General features: G+C 34.9%; 1 protein-coding gene across 2 annotated transcripts in view; it reads right to left on the bottom strand.

Moving 5' to 3' along the window:
• The window catches only part of LOC127968800 (dedicator of cytokinesis protein 1), a 197,216-nt gene extending 178,671 nt beyond the window's left edge, over nucleotides 1-18,545 (bottom strand). The window contains exon 1 of one of the 2 annotated variants that reach the window (XM_052570141.1): nucleotides 18,339-18,545. In XM_052570141.1, coding sequence (XP_052426101.1) covers nucleotides 18,339-18,381 — 43 coding nt within the window. In that variant the 5' untranslated portion in view covers nucleotides 18,382-18,545. The remainder of the gene's footprint in view (nucleotides 1-18,338) is intronic. The other variant, XM_052570140.1, reaches the window with a different exon arrangement.
• Nucleotides 18,546-25,216: the final 6,671 nt, after the last annotated feature.

Below are 25,216 nucleotides of genomic sequence, written 5' to 3'. Positions count from 1 at the left end.
GCCCTCACTGAAACCTGACCCGGAAACTGTTTGTGTCATGTCCAATCTGAAGCAGGTCAGACGCACGCCGTTCATCATCATCATCATCATCATCATCATCGGTGTCCGTGATGCCAACACACCTACAGTCCTGCGAGCTAATTGCTTCGGTTTAATTGGCCGAGTACACTTGAACCCCTACAGGTCCCAAATTTACTAATGAAAAATAACTGCTCAAGACTGTTTGGAGAATTTGCATAAGTCTAGAAGACATGTAGGAAATGAAGCGAGCTTACGTGTGTGAAGACTCACATAATCATTATTCTGTATTACAGTAAAACCATCAAATAACAATTTTACACAATGTAAACAATGCAGTACACTCAAATTTTCTGGAAAAATAAACTAACATTTTTTATGAAAAATAGGGCGGGGACTTTAACACGTTAATTGAGATTAATTAATTACACAAAAAATAACGCGCTAATTAAGATTAATTAATTACAGGAAAAAAATTCCCGCATTTTTAATAACTTATTTTTGCACCGCGGAACGTTTCTCACTGGATGAGTGTCGCCGGACCGATTATACTGAAGCACCAACTAGCGTTCGCTTATCAACGCAGCACATGATCGAACCTCAAGTATCACCTCAACGCAAAACATATAGCAGCTAGCGTGGACTTTACATTTTATGTTGAACAATATATTATTTTGTTGGTGCAACAGTTTATGCTGAACTCTTTATTGTTTTGGCCAAGGTTATTGAGAGTTGGACTTAGTATGTTATGGCCTCTGAAGCAACAGAGAGATGTTTTCTAATAGTCAGGGTTTCTATATATATATATATATATATATATATATATATATATATATATATATATATATATATATATATATATATATATATATAAGCTTCCTGAATTTCTGAAATGTACTATTTCTAAATTGTTTCTAAATATGCTATGGCTACACTTCATGGCAAAAATTGCACTGGTCTGCTAGACTTGGTTGAACAAAAATAAACAATATTTTTTTGCTTAAGCTTATGTATTCAGTCATTATTCAATGGTATACTATAAATCCATGTGAAAAAAATTACTTCTCACTGTTCTCAGGTCAAATATTTATATGCGATTAAAATGCGATTAATTTCGATTAATTAATTACAAAGCCTCTAATTAATTAGATTATTTTTTTTAATCGAGTCCCGGCCCTAATGAAAAACATAACCATGCAGTATTTTTATTCAATCCAATGAAATTTTATTAACTGAATTAATGAATGAATTTAAAAAGCTGTATTAAAATTAAATAAAATTATTAGAATAAAATAATAATACATTAAATTTTATGTAACTATTTCTAAATTAAATTATCAAAAAATACTACTTTAAGTTAAATTACTTTGTGAATTCGAAATTAATCAAATTTAATTTAAAATTAAATAAAATATAATACAATTTAAACAGGTAGATTTAAATTAATACAATTTAATTCAGATTCAATCAAAGAAATACAAAATTTACACAAACTGAAAAATATATTTAAAAACTAAAACTAATTGAAATGGATGGATTTAAATAAATATGCACTTAAATAGAATTCAATGTAAATTAAACCTAAAAATAAAAAAACTGATAATAATAAACTTGTAATTTTTTTTTTTTATTTTTTTTTTAATAATAGAACAGAAATAGAAATAACACAATTGTCAATTGCATTTTAAAATATAAATTTAAATGAAATACATTAACATGGATGCATTTACCGTATTTTCCGGACTATAAGTCACACTTTTTTTTCATAGTTTGGCTGGTCCTGCGACTTATAGTCAGGTGCGACTTATTTATCAAAATTAATTTGACATGAACAGAGAGAAATGAACCAAGAGAAAACATTAACGTCTCCAGCCACGAGAGGGCGCTGTAGTCTACACTGAGCATCATAGAGCGCCCTCTCGTGGCTGGAGACGTTAATGTTTTCTCTTGTTTCTTTGTTCTAAATAAATGTGACTTATAGTCCGGTGTGACTTATATATGTTTTTTGCCTCGTCATGATTTTTGGACTGATGCGACTTATACTCAGGTGCGACTTATAGTCCGAAAAATACGGTAAGCAAGTGTGAAAACAGCCTCAAATCATAGTCAACAAGGAGAAACCATCTATTATCTCAAAATACCATGAGCTGTTTTGATTGATTCCTTTTAAAGTATAGATGCCCAATTAGCCACATAATCATACTACGGTTAATGCTAATAGTAAGGGTTAATGGTATGAAACAAACAGATAAGCAAAAGGAGTAGAAAATTAAATTCAGAGACTGATTTTATTTTTTTTATTTTTTTTTACATTCATAAAAAACTGAAGTCATAGAACACAAACAATCGCAAACAACAGGACAAAAGCAGCAGTGGCAACAAAGGCTCTGGAGGCCAAACACTTCTTAAAAGCCCTCAGACATCTTCAACAGCCTCTTTAAAAGTGAAAATCCTGACCCAAATGCTCACAAACAGAATCCCTGATCGATATTTCACATATACGAGAGCGTTATTCCTCCTGGTCTTTTCTAACTAGATGAATATCAGTCTCAACAGCACATTTGTGCAAGCGCTGAAGTAAAGCTCACATTTTGATGATTCGCTCTAAAGCCCTGAGTCATCAGCTGTTGTTGTTCAGTGCACAACAATGTGTTCATTTCAGGCCAGCACACAATAAAACCACGACCGACTCAATCTCATAATAGATCCAGCCGCTCATTTTAAAAGGCTACAATCATTCTGCAATTTGCTCACCCTTGTTCCAAACCAGTAGTGAAGACAACTATCAACTAACATCCAGCACTGGAAAAACACACCATAGAAGTAACATGAAGTAGTTTTGTTCTCTCTCCATGTTCGTCACTAATCACACAACTGCTTCAGTGTATGACATATGGTGGAAGTGGCAGAAAAGTGGTTATTACATTTGAAAGATGGATATTTTTCTGACAAAAATGCATGGATTCGCTACAGCAGGCCATTACTCACCTCACAGAGCCATGTGAAGCATGTTTTATTATGGATGCATGCACTTTATTTAACGTGTTTTGGACTGTTGAACAGAAACAGCCGCTGACAGCAATGACAGAGCTTAGAAGTGCCAGGACAATTTTGTATATATATCTCCAACTGGATTTGTCTGAAAGAAGAAAGTCATATACACATAGGATGGCTTGAGGGGGAGTAAATAACAGGGTAATTTTCATTTTTGGATAAACTAACCCTTTAAGACTTGTATGGCTTAATATAATGCAATGTAGTGCACAATATTACTGCAATTTGTTATTCACTGTAAAAAAAAATAAAAAGAAATTTTTTTGACTCAAACTATGACATGACAGAAGACTTCAGATAACTTTTTTTGGCAGCTTTAAATAGTAATTTTGTAATGCGTTTATTTTTGAAATTTTAAGGGAAGGATGAAAAGTTACTACTAGTTTCGAAATAATAATGAAAAAAACTTCCTAAGATTTATTGAATTTAATTAAATTGATAAAATATTATAAATAAACCTTTTGTAGCTTAATAAATACATTAAGCAATATGAGTGACTAATTAAAAATATATTCATAAAAATAAAATAAACATTGCATAAACAAGTTAAAAAAAAACTAATAATTTTTTTTTAAGTTTAGAAAAATTAAGATTTCTTTAAGACTAATGAAAATTAAACTTTATAAGACACCATTAAATAGATTACCTGAAATGTAATTTCATTTATTTAATTGAATATTGATTAAATAAATATTTATAAATAATTTATAAATAAATTTATAAATAATTTATAAATAAATATTTATATAAATAATGACTAATATTTGAAAACGTAAGCAGAGGATGGGACGAGTCATTAATCTCTGTCCCTCGTGAAGACGCGACTGGACACACGCACACTGGATTCTTAAAGCCATGTCATCTCTGACATTTACTAGCGTGTCGCTCTCTGACGAGCCCAAAGCTGGAGCGTGTTTGATAGAGGACGCTATCAGGGGTCTCACCGGGCCCCGCTCTGAAACATTAGTTCAAAATAACAAAAGCACAGAGATTATTAGATTTTCAAAATGACTGATCAAGTCCAACGTCCAAATAAAAGCACATCATAAAGAAATACTTTAAATGAAATAGAATAATGAACTGATATGAAATCATTTTGAACTAAATAAGGCCGTAACAACTCACCAAAGCGAACTTTCTGGGGGAGTACGTTTTGGCTCATAAACATCTTTGAGCTTCCATTACAAGTCTTCTGGCACAATCGTGGCCTAATGGATAGTGTCGGACTCGACCAAAGGTCACAGGTTTGAGTCTCAGGTGCGGCAGGCATTTCTTTGCACTCCATTATTTAGCAAGAATGCATTAAATTGCTCAAAAGTGACAATTTTCTATTCAAAAAAATGTTGTTCTTTTGTACTTTCTATTCATCAAAGTATCATGAAAACATAAATGTATCATTATTTCTACAAAAATATCAAACAGCACAACTGTTTTTACACATTACAATTTCTTTATAAAAGCTATAATTGACAGCATACACAAACAAAAATCTATACTTTCTTTAAATGCAAAAAAAAGAAAACTTGCATCTGAAGTGGAATCGGATGTATTCACACAGACTGTTGGATGAAGCTATAAATACATTTACACTGCAAAATTTTAAATACAAATAATTTTTACATATTACATATCTTTATTACATAATATTTATTTATATATATGCAATGCTGTTTTTATAGTATTTTTGATCAAATTAATGCAGTCTTGAGGAGCGTAAAAACAAGCATTCAAACTGTCTGTAAGTGAGACTCATGAAATATTAAGCACAACTGGCTATTCAGAGCAGTAGAAACAAAGTTCATTTTCTCCAAAAACACAATGTTCATTTCAGCTGTAAAAAACAAATGTGTTTGACCTAAAGGCATCTTTCCTGACTGCTAATGTGCCGATTTATGGATTCAGAGGTTGTTTCACATAAAAAATAATAATAATAATCTAATTCAGAGTCACTGCTGAAAGCCTCCAAGACATTTGCACTTTTACGCTTGACCTAATGGTCAGACGAGGTTTTCTCTTTAATTCTGCACTGGATCCAAACAAAGACCACAGACTCGTTTCAGTCTCAAATATGCCAGAGAGATGATGTGCATATCTGCCCATCTGTCACAATGGTTGGGCTGGAGTAAGACTGGACAGTGTGTGTGTGTGTGTGTGTGTCCTGTAGGGTAATGGCCCTTTATTTCACAGTCAATAGCACATCATCCATCTGTCCAAAGGAGAGATTTAGATCAGACGACATCAGGACAACGGAGGTATAATCAATACACACACACACACACACACACACACACACACACGCACACACAACTTCTGCTGAATCTGATGAACAGATCAACATTAAAACTCTGTCAATGCCACAAGTCAATGGGTGCTTTCCCACCAAAAGTGTATTTATGAACTGACAAGTGTTACACAAAAGCGGTTTACCTGATATAAAATAAAATAAAAAATATATATAAAAGTGTTATTTCAGCTAGTTTAAGACAACATTTCATTTAATTAATCTTGATGTTCTTGAAATAAAAACTAAAACTGAAATAAAAATGAACAAAAACTAGCCCATACAGAAATTTAAAAACCAACAGAAAGTAATAAATTTGTCAAAAACGCAAAGTTATTAAAACTTCTGAACTCTGAAAATATAAAACGTAATCTAAAATATGAATTCAATGCTAAAATAACACTTGTTTAAACTGCAGCAATTATTGCAAATTGTTTTCAATAATTATTGCTAATATGTCATTTGTTGTAATATGTATTCAGTAAAGAAAACCCAAAGAACCACTAAATTAATGTTTGCTGACAAAACAATATATAGCTGGCAGAAAGTAAATATATTACTTTCTGACTTATACACATCTTAATTAAAAAGTATCATTTTGATAAACTTTACAACACGGTTTCATTTGTTAACACCAGCTAACATTATTTTATAAACTAGCAATAAACAAACCAATTTAAAAATGATGAGAGCAGCAATAACTCAATTTTAATTATGTTTGTTCATTTTGTTCTTGTGCCACCCAAACCGCTGTCATTTCCCCCGTGTGACTGAGAAGAACCACACAAAAAAAGACATGCATTACACATTTTATTGGATCACCACACATGTATTCAAAAGATTTTTAATGGGAAGGATTTTATATTAGAGCAACATCCCTGCACCCTAAACCCAGAGCGTTTCCCCTCCGAGAAATCCAGTTATCGCATCTTCTCAGACCAAAGCTCATAATATCACATAACTCGACTCCATAATCCCCAGACTACTCAAAATTCATGTAGAAAATCTATTAAGAATTCCTCAGACGTCTCTAAGGGAGACTAATCTACAGGCCGGCATCACACACTGCCTTACTTCAGACTGAGAAATACACCACTGAAGAGACATTACACCACAAACAGCATTCAGAAAGGCATGCTTGTATATGATAACACTCGTCATCATATCATATCATATCCCAGAGACCTGGATTTAGGACACTCACACTGGTTTAGGTTGAAATCTGTCAGCAGCTGGCAGGTATGCTTGGTGACTTCAGACTATTTCTAATAAAAATATACAAGATACTGAAGAAGAGAGAGGGAGGAAAAGACACGCTCTAAAAGGAGTACCACTGATAGAACAGACGTCAGTGTTTAATATTGTACTTATAAACACAAAAATCATGATCAAGTTATTAAAGCACACATTTTTCAATGGCAAAGCACTTTTAGAATTAGACCTATTTTTGGCATCAAGAGCCACTGATATGCACTTGAATTAAGTCAAATTAAAGTTGTTGTTTTTTCGTGGTTTATGCAACTTGGCATACTGTTGAAGATTTATTCACATTACATGCTTTAGATTATATACATTATGCAAAGGTTATGGTGAATCTGTTTTTTGAACCAAATGCTCGAAAGGATCCAGTTTGTGGAAAAGAATCAGATTTCTCAGGTTTGCCAGAGGCTCTGGATTCCAGGTAATAATAATAATAATGTTGTAAATAATATTCAGTTTCTTAAAGAGAGCGATTGTTTCACTTCATAAGACCTCAATATATCATCAGGCACCACCGGGATCTATTTTGTGTTCCTTGATTTGCGTTTTCTGACTCTCAAAGTGCCAGTAGACAATGATTTGAACTTCATGAAATCACCAAACGATAGCTACTTTACTTTAAATACTGAAGAAAAAAAAAAAAGTCACCTACACCTGGGATGGCCTGGCATTAGCACCAAATTTTCAGTTTTGGGTGAATCATTCTGTACCGCTTATAAAAATAGAGCATGCAATGCATATGAGGTGTTCATCTACGTATGAGTGGGTATGATTGTGGAAATTTCCTTCAAGGACGTGTGACACCACAGGATATTTCCTGCCGAACACAATGCTAACCATCAGTGCTGAGGAAGAAGATAAACCACAGTTAAACTAAAGTCACTAACAAATGCTGCTTTCAACACTGAAGTTATTAAAGGAGGAAGCATCTTTTTAAAGAATTGCCAATCGACACAAACATATTCCATGAATAATTGGCTAAAACAGGAAGATTGGTAATCTCCTATTTCAAAGGTGTTCAGTGGGCTTTCCTCTGGCAGGCGTCCTGAGAGCGGCTCACTATCAGTCCTGCTCGGAGACGTTTATTAGCTAATGTCCTCTGCTCAAAAAAAGACAATGTGATGCTGAATTAATCAGGCTGTAAGGAGAGAGAGACGCTGAGATTCATAAGAGCAACACATTCAACAGGAAATGAGCTTTAAACAAAGACACATCTTTGATTAGCATTTGGATGTCTGGAGTTCAGAAATGGGCTGGCATTCGAGAACTAGTTAATTAAGGCAATTCAAAAGAAGAACAAGGGTAAAAAAATAAATACAATTATTTGTTTCTCAAATTGCACACAAAAGGCAACAAACCAAGTATGAAAAATCTCATTTGCAATAGAAAATAATAAAATTAAAATATATTAAACTAGGTTAAAAACCTATTTACTTTAAGCATAGTCTGATTTAAAGTATAATTACAAAATGAAATGTTATAAATGTAAAATTTGATATGAAAACAGTTAACTATTCAATACACTAACATGTTTTTTTTTTTTTTTTTACTTTTTGACAAAGTTTGTGTTGCTTTATGCTAATGGTCTTCACAACAATGCTCACCAACATACAATATTCAATACTCAATAGGTTTCAATCAAAATTTAATTCAATAATTCATGTTGATTTATAGATAAATGAAATGACAAAATGACACATTTCAGTGTTAAAAACTTAATTATTCAATTACAACTGACATGATGATATAAAACATAAAAAATAATAATAATAATAATAATATTATATATAAAAAAATGTGTGTGTATATATATCTATATCTGTATATATATATATGTTTTTTTTTAGTAACTTTCTGCACATTTTTTCCCCTGGATTAAACAAAGTTTGTGTTGCGGTTAGCTAAGAGACTGTACACCAAAATATGATATTTTATACTCACAGAGTTGCAATCAAAATTAAATTCGAATCATTCTACGATTAATAGATGAATTACTAAATGAAATGTTACATTGAGTATCAATTACAGTGCTGGAAATGACACTGCATCCAATCTGGCTGGCACGTCTTGTAAACTCTGATTGGTGTGAAATGTTTTAAAGTTGAAAAAGCAGTCAAGTCACGAAACTGTGCTGTCATGATTGATCATCGCCGTCTCTGTATTTGAGCACCCGCACTCATCTCTCGCCCCGTCGTTCTGCCACTTCTCATCCGACAGGGTCCAAACACAGACCAGACTGTGGCTGAGGTTAATCAGGAGCACACTGCAGATAATGAGAGATTATACGCTTGTGTGAGAGAGTACAAACAGAACTGTTGTCTTCAGTCAAGCTGCACTTCTCACTGAAGCCAAAGGAAGTGGCATTTCCTTATATGAGGAGCCAAAGTGTTGGGTAGAGCGATCCTGTCCACCGCTGCAGAAACAACACTGTCTACAGTCACAGAGAGAAAGAGTGATGACAACACCCAGATAAGAGCCAGGTTGTAAAGATTCGCAATGCTCATGCTCTTCTCAGTACAGTTTCAGTGGAGTTTGCAAAGACATCCAGGTTATTCTGACAGACATCCAAGTGTAATGGATTTATTCAAGAAGAAGAAATGTGAGCTTGCAGTGGGCGGAGTTTAAGCAGAGCAACTGATCATCACTGGAGACATCGATGAGACCATCATCACCGTAAACATAAAAAAGAAAACACAAAAAGATCAAAAGCCTTCACTTAAAAAAAAAGAAACAAATAGAATGCCCTTAAAATTCATGCCAACTTCAACTTCATGCCATCGTCATTTAAATTAAGAAATTAAAATATCAGTATTGTAATTTTACAGTTGTGCAGTTATCATCATCATCATCAATGACTTACTAATACTCACTACATTTTGGCAAAATTATAAAATAATCAGAAGAAAATACCCTAGCATATCAGTTTAGTAAAGCAAAACCACAAAAACATGAATGAAATCACTAAAAATACATCAGTGGCTGCACAGCAATGTTCCAGAAACCACCTAGAAACAACTGTTTTAACACACTTTAAATCACTAGACATGGCTTTGTGAAGCATAGCATCAAAGCTAGGGCTGGGACAACGCGTCGAGGTCATCGATGACGTCGACACAAAAAAAAAAAAACGTCGACGCAAAATATGCGCATCGATTCGTCGTCCTGTTTTTATTTCTCTAAAAAACGTTACCTTATGTGCGCTGAATATATGCGATGGCCGGCTCAAAATTCTGTCCAACGTTATATAACCAATCCAGGGGTTTTTCTGCATTGATCTTTTTTTTGGCGGCTGTCAAAGACTTATTTGATAGGTGAGTGACGCCTGACAGGGCGGGTACGACATAGAGAGTCCCGGCTGCGCGCACACTCACAGTCTTCAAACAACACGTGCGCTTCTTTCGCTCTCTCTCCCTTTTGCATATTAATCAAAATCATTAAACACGATAGAAAAAGGGCGAAACACCAAAGTTTCACGCGCGCTCAAAAGTCTTCAAACTACACGAGCGATGTCTTGCTCTCTCTCGCTCTCTCTCTTTCTCTCTCCCTCGTGCATATTAACCAAAATCATTAGACACGATAGAAAAAGGGCGGAACTCCACAGTTTCACGTGGAGCATTCAGAGTTTTTTTTTTCTCCATGACAGGCTGCTGGCTCCCACTGTTAATTTATTTATTTTTTATTTTTTTGGAAAAGCACTCTCTGTATTAGCTTAAAGCCCTCAAGTTTACATTGGTTACTGTATTCTTTCTATTTCTTGCTAGACATCAAGTTGTTGTTATTTTCATCTGAAAGAATAACTTTTTTTCAGTAAGCTAGGCCCTATGTGTTCAGTAAGCTTGTTTCAGTAAGCTATGTGTTTTCAAGGCTTCAAGGTTTTATTGTATGCTATCTCTATACAAGTGCAAAGTAATGCATTCTTAGTCAGTCTTTTATTTTGTAATTTTAAGAGCAATAAACATATATTGCAATGTTAAGGAATTCATGTTTTTTTCATTCAGATATGTAAATCAACATGTATAAATTGTTAGTACTCAATTAATGGGGAGATAATCGAAATCGAATCGGTCTGAAAAAATTAATCGTTAGATTAATCGATGCATCGAAAAAATAATGGCTAGATTAATCGTTTAAAAAAAATAGTAGTTTATCCCAGCCCTAATCAAACCCCTAGAAACTACTACACAGGTCAGTGCCTTAACAACCCTCCACAACACCCTAGCAACCACAAAAACAGTGACTGTAAAGCACAGGCTACAGCTGTTCAGAAAATCTACTTCTTGGACTAATCTCTTGTTTCTCTGAGCTGGATTGATTTAGGCTTGTCAATATGAAAAAGCACATGCCGGCTCTACAGTGGCACACTGAAATAAATCATTCATACAGCAAGAAAAATCTTTCAGCTGTTATTTAGCTAAAGTCTCGACGAGGAACGAGAGAAGAGAAGTCTTTCATCCTCCTTTCCAAACTCAAGGAATCGCTCTCATCCATGTGTTATGGCATATTAATGCTTCAGCTTTAATCAGAAGGGATTCGAGTGATGGTAACGTGACAGAAATGAAGGACAGGAGAACAACGATGGCGTCTCCCTGCAGCTCGGCACGTTTCACATGCACACAATGAGCAGTGTCAAACTCCAAACACCCGTTTGATCGCGACTGCAAATATGGGGAAACTGATATGACATTTGCATGCTTCTGTCTTCAACATTGTTATGAGAAGACAAGCAGCATGAAGAATAAATCTACAAATCTGAGAATGTCACCAGTCAGACAATGTGTTATTATGCTGGGTGACAGATCTATAGTGATTACAGAAAGAATGAAAGAGATAGAACAAAACAACGAACAAAAAGAAAAGCTGGGTAAAAATTAGTCAATTTTTAAATGTTGGAAAAGACTGTGCTTGTTACAATGCAGAGCTTTTAAATGCTAAAGTTCGCCCCAAAATTTACATTTGCTCAAAATGTATTTACCATCAGGCAATAAATTCATCACTTGCTCACCAATGGATTATCTGCAGTGAATGGGTGCCGTCAGAACGAGAGTCCAAACAGCTGATAAAAACATCACAATAATCCACAAATAATCCACACCACTCCAATCAATGAGAGTATAGTTCCTAGCCATATCGGCAAAAAAACAACTTTTATTTTTCTTTCTGCCCTAGTACACGATGTAACTACTGAAGAGTCAAGTTTTAAATAGGAAAAATATAGAAACTCTTTGGCCATTTTTGAGCGAGATGCTAACGGTCTAATCAGAGTCAATGATCTATGCTAAGCTAAGCTAAAAGTGCTACTGCCAGACCCGGAGAACGGTTGAATGGATTAGAAAACGGTAAAAGTGATCCTCTCACATCGAAATCCACCCTCATATTTGTTCATACCTATTTTGGCTTGTAAACGCTGCTTGATCTGTGCAGATTTCTATCCTGATTCAGACAAGACAGCTTTTTCACTGGCAAAAGCAGTATTATGGATAGATGACTTGTATTTTAGGACTGGTTTGAAGTTGATAAATGTCTTAATGATGGATTTATTTGTAATAAACACAGCTTTTTGCTTTATAAGACGATACTTGTGGATTACAGTTTTTATCAGATGTTTGGACTCTCATGCTTGCGGCACCCATTCACTACAGAGCACCCATTGGTGAGCAAGTGAAAACAACATTTCTCCAAATCTGATGAGGAAACAAACTCCTTGGATGTCTTGGATGACCTATAATGATGAACTAATTTTCATTATGGTAAACTATCTATCGTTTAACTATTGCTAAAGAAAGGACACGTCCCTTTACGTGCCCGTCACTGTTTATATGGCCTCTGGGTGACTGAGGCAGCTCATTTTTTGGTGCGCCATGCAAATATTCCAAGCATGTCTGTGAAATGCCAGAATATTTACAGGATGCAGGAAGTTCAGCTGAGCCTCTCGCCTGATGGAAACCAGCTCCAGATCAGAGACAACTCACAAACACAAAAACACTGAAAAACTGAATTTCAGCATGTGCCAGACTTCTTATGGAAGTGCAGAGCTGGCACCTTTAATAAGAGGAACTGGATGCAAAACCAAATGGCTGGTTCTCGTTAAATCTCTCAACAAATATGTACTTCCACGCCTTTAATCAGAAAGGTAAGTGATCATCCAAATTAACACAAGCATTAATTCCTTAGCAAGCACATCATAAAATGATGCTTCAGTTATGCAAAAAGATGCCAGGTATAACATAAACCTGAGGAAACAAGTTACTGCTTAACTGGTTTTAAATTACCATCATATGGTAAAAAAAAAAAAAAAAAAAAAAAAAGTTTTTTGTCTGAAATTATGGTTCCTCTAATAAAAAAAGACATTGCTATAAATGACTTGACAGATTGCAGATCAAAAATAAGCGGATTATGAACATGAGTGAATATTTAAGTATGAATGCATGCACATCTAAGAAGTTTTTTGTAGTAAATAGTAATTTTATTGTTCACGCATCACCACAATGCCTCTCAGCCAGCCTTTGCAGAGCTCTCAATGCAAACTTCACTGCGTTTCTGCTCCAGGCCTGAATGAATGGAACACACTACACACACAAAGCCTAATAAAGCTACTTTGGAAACTCTTATGGGACGGCAGTGCATAAGCAGCGCACCTCTTTCAGAGAACACTTCCTCAAATACCACTAGACTTACTCATGCAGAGAGACAGAGGTGTGCGGAGGATCCAAAAAAAAGAGGATGTGAAAATTAACCCATTACTGACGAAAACATAAACTGACAGATCCAACTCTAAACTTTCACAAGGTTTGTGTTTGAGCATGATGAATGCAGAACTAAGAACATATGAACAATTAACATTAACTGCAGCTAGTTTGATTTGAACTATAAACCCAACACTAGGTTTAATCAACTCAGAGTCACCGTCTCCATTCCAGTTGAAGTTATTTGATTCAGCATCAATGAAATGTCTTTGAGTGAGAGTTAGGACTGATATTAGGGGTCTTGCTGAAGAAATCTTTGATCCAGACTAGACATTCATGTCAGACCAAAGTCCCCTCATCACATGCCTCTTAGGACCCGTTTTAACATGCATGAATTTCAGGTGACCTGCTCAGAAGATGCAGGTGGAAATGATTCAGTGTTCACACAGTATTAACATGCATCTTAAATGGGTCACCTCGGAGCACTTAAACTCAGATACTTGCATCACTCACCAAAAATTAGAGTAGAAACTATTTTCACTCAAGAAATTGCTAGTAAATTTCACAATTAATTACAAAGACATTGCATGAAAAACATCAAATTAAACATTTTCTTATAAAACATATTACAATAACCTTTTATTAACAATTTTAAACGAAAATACAGTACATTTGATCACTGTATAATCAATTTACATATAAACAGCAAAAAAAGTGTAAAAATGTTTCACCTGAATTTAGGTTGTTTATGGCATATTTAATCTGGAAACAGTCAAAAAATAATTCCACTTTCAACAGCTAGACTATCAAGGAAGCAGCACACAAAAATGTGCTTCAACATGTTCCTCTTTTACCTGCCATAGTCAGAAAAGGCTTCACCTCAGTCTAGTGCACTTGAGAATTTAGATTACACCAACACTGAGGCAAAACTAGTTCAATATTACAGAGAAAAATTCAACCGCCCTCTAGGTAAAAATACACACACACACACACACACACACGCACACATCAAAGACTAGACATTTTGACTAGCTTTGAGCTCAGAGTGGAAGTACTGAGCAACACAAACAGATAGACAGCATTCAGAGAGCAACCTTTCACTCACAAACACAATGTGTTAACCACAATATTTCAAAGAGCTTCTCTCCTCCTGCAAGCACAACACGTTATCCAACATGAATGCTGGAGATATTTTGAGTTCATCAAGGAGAGCAGATAAAACCAGAATTATGTGACAGAGAAAGAGTTTGCTGCCAATTGCCGCGTTTCCACCGAAATTACCCGGAACATTTGTACCAGGAACTTTTTTTCCCAGGAACTTTTTCCCCCCCAGACCTGTTGCTTTCTGCGTTTCCACCGCGGTGTAAAGTACCGGGTAGATTAGGCAAATAGACTGGTGACGTAGGTCTGCGCGCGTTTCTCAATACAAAGTACCGCTGATAATTTTTTTTTTTTTTAAAGTACGCTGATTTTGGACGTGCATCCTCGGTAGTTGGTTCAGACTTTGTGCATTCGTCTCAGGAGTGTGATATCCGCGATGACGCAAGTCCGGTAAATCTATAAACAGCAGCGTACTTGATAACTTCAGTCTGCTCGTCATGGCTACTGCAATTTTCCTTACTGTATATTTACAATAAAACGAAATATGATATCAAATACCACTGCCTCCTTTGGTTTTCATTTAAGCATAATAACAGCTGCAGAAATGTACTTAGTTCAGGGAAATGTGTATATGCAGCCATTACAATGAAACGAAATATTATATAAATTTGCCTTTTTTATTTTCATTTTAACATATAGATAAATTGAATACAGATTACAGACCAAAGAAAACCTGTTAGATTTACCCCGCAGCTGAATTATATGTTATGTTTAACCACTAAAGACACATCAGAGCCAGCGGCACATATCAGAAGGTCTATCCCAGGAGAGGCTGCTCTCTGCGGATACATGAGGACTGAGCTCCCGCTGATTGAGTGGAGCTCACCGTCTACGAGATCGGCGAAACACATTTTTAAATAGGCGCTGTCTTTATAAATAAACAACAGATTTGAGTTTCAAACAACTACATTCTCGCCTGAAATACTTTTAAAATTACATTTCATGACACAATAACAGTAATATTTGAAAATTATCCGAATAAATGGTGGTTGAATTCAACCAATGCTGCGTGAACTCAGATCGCTTTGGCTACTGCAATTTTCCCCTCAGTATATTTACAATAAAACGAAATAGGATATAAAATACCACTGCCTCCTTTCATTTTCATTTAAACATAATAACAGCTGTAGAAATGTACTTAGTTCAGGGATAAGTGTAACGTTATATACAGCCATTACAATGAAAGAAATATTATATAGATTTGCCTTTTTATTTTCATTTTAACATATAGATAAATTGAATACAGACCAAAGAAAACCTGTTAGATTTACCCCGCAGCTGAATTATATTTTATGTTTAACCACTAAAGACACATCAGAGCCAGCGGCACATATCAGAAGGTCTATCCCAGGAGAGGCTGCTCTCTGCGGATACATGAGGACTGAGCTCCCGCTGATTGAGTGGAGCTCACCGTCTACGAGATCGGCGAAACACATTTTTAAATAGGCGCTGTCTTTATAAATAAACAACAGATTTGAGTTTCAAACAACTACATTCTCGCCTGAAATACTTTTAAAATTACATTTCATGACACAATAACAGTAATATTTGAAAATTATCCGAATAAATGGTGGTTGAATTCAACCAATGCTGCGTGAACTCAGATCGCTTTGGCTACTGCAATTTTCCCCTCAGTATATTTACAATAAAACGAAATAGGATATAAAATACCACTGCCTCCTTTCATTTTCATTTAAACATAATAACAGCTGTAGAAATGTACTTAGTTCAGGGATAAGTGTAACGTTATATACAGCCATTACAATGAAAGAAATATTATATAGACTTGCCTTTTTATTTTCATTTTAACATATAGATAAATTGAATACAGACCAAAGAAAACCTGTTAGATTTACCCCGCAGCTGAATTATATTTTATGTTTAACCACTAAAGACACATCAGAGCCAGCGGCACATATCAGAAGATCTATCCGAGATGAGGCTGCTCTCTGCGGATACATGAGGACTGAGCTCCCGCTGATTGAGTGGAGCTCACCGTCTACGAGATCGGCGAAACACATTTTTAAATAGGCGCTGTCTTTATAAATAAACAACAGATTTGAGTTTCAAACAACTACATTCTCGCCTGAAATACTTTTAAAATTACATTTCATGACACAATAACAGTAATATTTTGAAAATGTTGATCTGAATAAATGATGGTTGAACTCAACCAATGCTGCGTCAACTCAACCAATCAGCATGTTTAGCGCCAAAGTCCCGCCCCCGAAAGTTCCTGAACTTTAAAAAAGTACCACCTCGCCAGCAGGGACTTTCTGGGGGGCATTTTTTTACCCGGAACTTTTATTTAGTTCCTGGTTCCTGCGGTGGAAACACACCAAGTACCGGACCAAGTCCCTAGTTCCTGGGTAAAGTTCCTGCGGTGGAAACGCGGCTAATAAAAGGTCCTACTGATCCTCTATTTAATCCAACCCATAAAGTTCTTCTCCAGTTGAGGTGGAACTAAGATTCTTTTATATCCTTAAATCATCCATAAACCTTAAAAAAGACAAACCTTCCCAAAGACTTTCCAAGTTAACTTTAGATATATACATATCTATATAAACATACTACAATAGTTGTTCAAGGAAACATAAAAAAAAAAATGCATCAGCCTGTGAAAGCCCATTTCGGGCAGGAAATTAATTTTAAAGAAAATTCTTGCATTTTGCAGAATCTTGCAAATTCTGAGTTGATTCAGAATTGTGAGATAAAAATTTGTAATTACCTTTTTTAGTTTGTTTTTTTTATCCCATGGAAAACAAGGACAAGCCTCCACCCCATCCAGCACAATATTTCATGCCTAATCATGCCATGTCAACTCGGAGCTGTCAATCACAGCCTGAGGAATGAGGCAGCACACAATGAATACCATGAAAACATTCCAGTCTATCATTACATACGAGGAGGAGGAAATGCCTGGAAAATACTGTCCAACTTTCCTTTACAGCTGATGTGTCGGAGTAACATCTAGTTCTATACCTACTTGGCCACATTGTATAAGAACACAGTCGTTTTGCTACTTTCTGATGTTTACAGTAAGTCATAAGGAACATGCGAAAAAATGTAAGACATGACTGAAATAATGCCAACCAATCAGAATGAAGTATTTCAGAGAGTTGGATGCGATATAGGCACGAAATACAAATTATTTTACACATACAAATTTGCGCAAAAAATAAATACAAATAATAACCGGTCTCTAAACCTCCCCAGATAGGAACAGATAGTATATAGTAGCCCAATAAAACGAGTTTGTTTACCCCAGGCTTCCGACGCCTTTTGACCAATAAATTTGCATGAGCTTCCCAGTCATTCGGGTGAGATACGGATTTATTAAAGCACTTCAGTTCACTATGTATCCTATTTAAGGCCATGTATATTCACTACAGAAATAGTGTGAATGAAAGTCGGTGTTTAAATATCTTAACATCATGTTATCCGTGACAGTGGGAACGCTGTGATATAAACTAAACAATCTGGCGACTGAAAGCAGCAGCGGAGACTGTTAGAATGAAGCGCGTTCACAATATTCCGCGCCAAACACAACAAAAGCGAAACTTTAGAACGTATCAGCGTGAAAAGTTGTTACAAAGTATCAGCGCGCGATTAACAATGAGCAACAATGTATCCATGAGCTTCATTCAGGCCGCCGGGCAGGAAACACTGGAGCTAGGCGCGTCTTTGACAATCTCCACCAAAAAATAAATAAATAAAAAAAAACTCAGAAGATTACACTGACACGCAATCATAAAAAAACACTTCAGCACAGTCCTCCTTCAATAACCCAAACCAGCCGGGAACACAGAGAAACTCCAATCACAATTTCTCCCAAAACTTTTGTAATGGGACATGAAGAAGTTTGGTTGTTCTGTACTCACCGACTCCATACTTCTCCTTCTTCGTGGGCACCCAGCGTGACATCCTCACTGATGAAGGTGATGCGAGACGCCCGGGAGTGTTGCTGTCGATATTCCAAAGATATATCCAGAGTTTTCTCAAACACTTTTTCTTCTCTCTGTAGGAGTGGAGAGACTCATCTAGCCGCCATTTTTTTCACCACCATCACTGAACTCATGAACCGCGAGGGGGAGATATATGAGAAACTTTTTTCATGTGGGACACCAGCGTCACCGGACGACCAGTCAGTCCCTCACAAATATACCACGGTAACTGCAATTTCAGCCAAAATACCAGTGGAAAGTAAAAGCACTACAAGTGGGGTGACTTGGTATAATTTTCTTCAAAACCAGACTCCTCTTTGTTCCAGGAGTAGATTTGTATTTTATTTTATTTTTTAAAACGTATTATTATTTATTACTAGCCTATTAGTTATATGAATGTCACATTAAAAATGTCTAATGTATTTTCAAACTTTATTTATTCACGTGTTCCTAACAGATTCCCAATCTGTAAAAATGAAAATATTAATCATCATGTGTTTCAAAGGTAAGTTTGAATTGGTAAGCTTTTCTTTAAGTCTCTTCTGCTCACCAAGGGCTGCATTTATTTGTTCAAAAATACAGGAAAAACTGTAATATTAAGAAACATACATGTTTTCTATCTTAATATACGTGTTCCCAACATATTTCCAATCTGTAAAAATCTATGAAAATATTAATCATCACAATGTGTGTTTCAAAGTAAACACTTTAAGTATGTTCACCCAAAATACGACTGTCCTTTTACTGTGCCTCTTTCCCGCAATTTTTAATTAAATAAATTGTAAAAGGAATATTTAGTGCATCAAGCTCTAATATTGTCAAACTATGCAAACAAAAATAAAATAAATGAAAAAAAGACACAAATATACTGTTCAAAATATTGGGGTTGGAATTTGGTAAGCTTTTTTCTTTAAGTCTCTTCTGCTCATCAAAGTCTACATTTATTTGTTCAAAAATACAGGAAAAACTGTAATATTAAGAGAAATATATACCTGTTTTCTGTCTGAATATATTGTAAAATGTAATTAACTAAATTTTTGGCATCATTACTCCAGGCTTCAGTGTCACATTTTCTTTCAGAAATCATTCTGTGCTGATTTGCTGCTCATGAAAATGTCTGGTTATTATAATTGTTGAAAACATGCTGTTTCATATTTTTTTTATTGGAACCATGATACATTTTCACATTAATTCACATTATCACGTGTGTGTATGTCTATAGCCTATACACGCATGTATAAAAGCTGAATCTAAACAGAGATCCTTAAGTCACTTTATGATGGCCTGCTGTGATGGAGCGGTCCAGGTTTCTTGCATTTTGATTGAACCATAATGGAACTAATGTAAAGTTATTTTCGGTCGATTTCTTATAACATCTATTTTAACCAGGGTCTAACAGACAAACTAACCTGTTTTACACTGCGTCGTTCCATTTCTAATGATAAAAAAGATTTTTAATCAAAATATGGAAAACAAAATTAACAGCACAGCATAATACATTATGAATCCTCTAATGCTCTTAACGAGACAATTTTCACTGTCATAAATAGCTGCAGACTGTGGCAAATGCTGAAAATTTGATTATAGGGACCAATTAGAAAAAAATTGCCCTGGGATACTCTCTCATAGCCACCGACATCACTTAATTCCTGCTTTTCCAGAGAAATTATCACTCTGTTTGAGGTTAATTGTTGTTTCTGTGAAAGTATGATGCTTTGCACACAAACCATCCCCAGATGCTTGCAATTAAAGCTGCTCTGTGGGACAAAGACTGTCTTTTGAATCATTACACTATGCAAAACATTTCCAGAATGAGTCTTTTAGATGCCATCTATGCATGCAATGCTTCCACTTCTTTGTTCATTTCCCGTTGTGTTTTGTAGCCTGCAGTTAATGTTTTAAGAATTTGACTAAAACAACATTAAAAGAAGCTCCTGCATCCTTTGTGTTCATCTGAAGCTTCGGTATAAATGTTTCAGAAATGTGCTTTCATTGTTAGCCCACAGATACAGTACAGTATATGCCTTTATGAGAAATGAATGATTTATTCTCCTAGTGTAAGCGCTTTCTTGCCCCGCAGCCGGGTGAAGAGGCTGTTTACCATTCATCAGTGTATATATCAGAGGCCTGTTGGTTTAGTGCGGACCCTGTCACATTAAACACCTCTCTCTCTCGCTCTCTTAGCCTGAAGAATAGAACTCAAGCACTTCATCATCATTACCCAGAAACACATCCAGCAGAAAGACAGATTTTGCAGCTTTTTATTGGTGTTTGCTAAGCCAAGCACTATTATTATTATTGCTAAAACTAGCAGAATTATTTTTGTTTTGTGAAAGTCGCATTAAAAATATATTCTTCATTTAATTTTGGCATTCTAAATGTATTTATGCATTATTATCTTGTGCAACACCCAATCAACTATGAAACTCCATCATAAATAATTATAACAATATCAAATGTTAGTCAAAGTTATTTTATTAAATTCAGCTGTCCTTTAGTTGTGGAGCCACTTCCATCACTAATAAAGTTTGTTGTTGTTTTAAGTCTACTTAACACTTAACTTGAAAAAGATATACTTTTAAACTATTTTCATACTGAAATTGCTTGTAAATACTACTAATAATTAGGAAGAAACAGCAAGTTACACACTGAGTTAGATGTAAAAAAAAATGCAAGTAGAAAGATTTAAATAGTATTTTTGGTAACACTTAAAGCCTTTATGTGTAATGCATTATAAAGGCTTATTAAAGGGTGTAATGCATTATAATTATTCATAATGTGTGTTGTAATACATTATAATTATCTTGTTGTAAATAATTACAACCAATATATAAAATGCATACTGTAACAATGAATCAAAAAGTGTTATGTATTGTATTAATGTATTAACTGTGGTTACAATTATTCGCGAGATGTAATGCAATTTATGTTGCATTATAAGGCATCATTAATGCGTTAAACTACTTTTATATTGCATTATATAAAGAGTTTAAGTAAAGTGTTATTTAGAGAACTTATAAAGTGTTTCTTATAGAAACATACTCCAATAATCCTATTTACAACTTTGAAAAAAAATTTTTACTGTGTAAGAGGACAACAGCATCAACAAAGTGTTTGGGATGCAATATGTGCCGTAAATAAAGCTAAATATCAGTTTTATGCATATATTCCAATCAGGCTTGTACATATGCAAAGAAATGAGAAAAAATACAAACACACACATATATTATATGCAGAAAATTTTAAGTATACAGATACACATATTTTATATATACATCCCTGTAATATATATTTATTCCAAGATTTGAGAGTTGTAAAAGTGATAATATGATACTTTTGTTGACTTTTGATCTTCAAAGAGCATCATGAACATACAGCTTAACATCTCCAAGAGCAGAAATAGCATCAGAAGGGTTTGAAATGACATGCGGGAAGTAAATGCTGACAGAAGTCTTATTTCAGGGTGAATTATTCCTTTAATTGTTCTCCTGTGCCTTTCTTATTTGTTTGCTCTAAGCATCTGAAACATTTGACAGCTTTAATTAGGAAATCCCTCCGTAAATACAGAGAGTAAGCCATGCTGAGGCATGAGTCACGGCCCAAAGCACCGAGAACAAAACAGCAAATTACGCACTTAAAATTAGAAACAAATACAAAATTGATCACAGGAAAATAATGGCTGGGAAGAAACATGAAATAGACGTACAGAGCAGGATAGGGCTGTTTTGATTGTGTGAGTCATACAAGCTTTCATTTCTCTTTTCCTTCTCTCTCTCTCTCCTCTAACGATGAAGATATTCGTTATTATCAGCAGAAAAATGTTGACGTGTCCCAACATCAGAGGATGAACCCAACAGACACCAGTCTGCCTTTACATGTTTATTTATACTTCATATCAGTCTTCCTCCTAACGAGAACACCGCAGACTTTTCCTCAGATTCATCATCCGTCTGCAGGGGGCACAGCTTGTTCTACTCGTTGAGTTCAGAATGACATACTACTATATTTCTGCAGTATGCATACTAGTATAGTATGCATAAATTGCTTACACAGTATGCTTTTTAAGACGTATGGTGAACCAAACTTGGAATTTGTGCTCTGCATTTAATCAAACCAAACCAGCCAAAACCAAATGCTGGACATTCATTCCCCCCTCCAACAATCCCTGCTGGTACCAAGACTCAAACCTGTGACCTTTGGGATACAAGTTAGATTATCTAACCATTAAGCCACAACTGGCCCAAGAGCAGTTTAGTAGTATACTACCCTGAACATATATACAGTGTTTTGTATCAATACATTCTTTCGCCATTAATATTGATATCTTTAAGACATTTTCTAATAAATAAATAAAAATAGGTACCAAAGGTACCATAAGATGAACAGAAATTTATAGAAATGTTTTAGTTTAAATTATTTTACACAGATAGTATGCTTAAATAATATGCATGTGGTATGCATATATTTTCTTTATGCATGCAATATTTATATTTTAATAGTAAAGTTTTACTAAAAATGATACCTAAATATTTTAGATTTTTGTGCCAAGTGAAGAAAATTACACACTTTGCACAGTGTGCATTCTGCAAAAAAAGTAAGAGTAGTAGTATCGAAAAACATACAGTGTATAGTATAGGGCTGCACGATAAATCGTATGTGAGTGCAGCCCTTATATAGTACGCATTTAAGATTGTTTTTTAAGATTTCTGTTTTACTAAAAAGATTTTTTCTACAAGATCCCATGTGATAACATTTATAGAAATGTTTTAGTTAAAAATACACATATGGACAGTATGCATACTGCAAAAATTGTAAGAGCAGTATGTACTGTATATAGTATGCATGATCTTTTTAAGACATTTTTTACTGAAAATGCAACATCTTTATTTCCAAGGTGAAATGTGATGAGCAGATTTATATGAACATTTTAGAAAAAAATAACACACTATGCATTGTATGCACATAGCAAAAAAAGAAAATAGTAAGATCAGTATAAATGTGCCTGTTCTTAATGCATGTGCAATGTTGATCTTTTAAAGACATTTTGAAATCAAAATTTACAAATGAACAATTTTATTTCAAAAGTGGCGAGATTTATTTCAACAATATTTTCAACAATTTCGACATGATGCATACTACAGAAATGTAAGAGCAGTAGCACTTGTATACTATTCGGTACATAGTTTTCTTTCTGAGTCCATAGGGGCTGACAGGAAACACAAGAGCCAGCATAATTATAATAATGATGTAGGTTAGACGCAGTAACCTCTGGGAAAAGCTGCATTTCTGTGTCTAACATAAAAAAACAAATCTATATTCTGATTGAGAAGAAAACGGTGAGCCATTTAAGAAAGCTTAATGTCTTTAATGGAGCAGTTTGTCCCAATTCACACAGCAAAGATGAATCCTCAGTGTGTGTATGGCTTTAAATGTCTCAGATTTTCCAGATGAATGTAAACATTATGAGCTGAGCTGAATATCTTAAATAGTGTAGAGGTTTGCCGGCCCAGAATGCATAGTTTACTGATTGGTATTTGAATATAATGTCATAGAGTTATAGAATAGTATATATTATTATAGATATTAATAAGACTTTTCTGGGTATTTTATTTGGAGATACATCTGAAGTAAAAGTCAAAATTTGTACTAAACAAAACACATTTAATGCTATTGATGTTTAGGAGAAACAGTTGAGATATTAAAGGTGCAGTATGTAAAATTGACAGCTAGAGTATGGAATGGAAACCGCAGTCCAAATTCAAAATATTGGAAAGAGTTGTTTCTCCTGCCCTCCTGCTTATGCGGGTTGCCAGATTGAGGACAATGATAGATTACAAAGAGGAGCTTTTTTTGATAGATGCCAAGGCTTATTAGTTCAGGTAGAATCTGTCATCTCTGACCTACTTCATTTGCTGGCTTCCATTGCTGCAATACACTGTGTTTTCCGCCAAGTTTTTTAAAAGTAAAATAACTGGCTGTAGCATTGGTTTTCTTAGAAACAATTATGTGAATTTAGCATGTTTCCTAAATATTTGCAAACATGTACGGTATTTTTATGCTTTAGTACAGCAGTAAATACATAAATACAGACAGCAGCACCTTCCAAGAGATCTCACTTGTGATTTCTCTTACAGGTTAAAGGGCTGTTGATCCTGATCCTGAAGCAGCAGAACGGATGGGTTGTGTCCAGAAATTCTGGAACAGAGCTTATTCACCCTGAAGATGTGTTTTTGTGGTCTTGAGAGATCATGTGGGTGTCCCGACACAAACATGAACAATCTCATCATCTGATTCATCTCCCTGAAGCACTTATCGCCTGAAGGCCATCACATGTCCTGCTCCAAAACCACGGGATAGCAGAAGCACTGTGTGTTTTACATGGTGTGCTTCTTACCACATGTCAGTACAGTATGACTTCGAAAAATAGATTTTGGTGTTTGCATGTGAAAAACTCTCAGATTTAAAGCTAGAACAATGTGGTTCATTGCCAGGGTGTTGCGATGTGGTTCCATCCTGATATGCAATTTTTTTTTTTTTAATCTAATAATCTTATACCTTCACTGACCATGGTAGTGTCATAGTACTTTTTTTAAAGATTTTTTTGCAATAAACATGAAGCAAGTTTTTTTTTTCATCAGTAGTGTAAATCTGTAAATTTTATGGTAAAAAAATGGCAGCTGTAGTTGCCAGAATTGTACCGTAAAAAAAATGGCAGCAACATTTGGGACAACAAAACCAGTCACAAGAGTAAATTGGCTTCCATTGATGTAATGTTTGTTTGGATAGGACAATATTTGGCTGAGATACAACTATTT

The sequence above is a fragment of the Carassius gibelio genome, chromosome B12 (genome assembly GCF_023724105.1).
Source record: "Carassius gibelio isolate Cgi1373 ecotype wild population from Czech Republic chromosome B12, carGib1.2-hapl.c, whole genome shotgun sequence".
Lineage (NCBI taxonomy): Eukaryota > Metazoa > Chordata > Actinopteri > Cypriniformes > Cyprinidae > Carassius > Carassius gibelio.
Note: the sequence above shows the minus strand (reverse complement) of the source record. Positions and strands in the feature narration are given on the sequence as shown.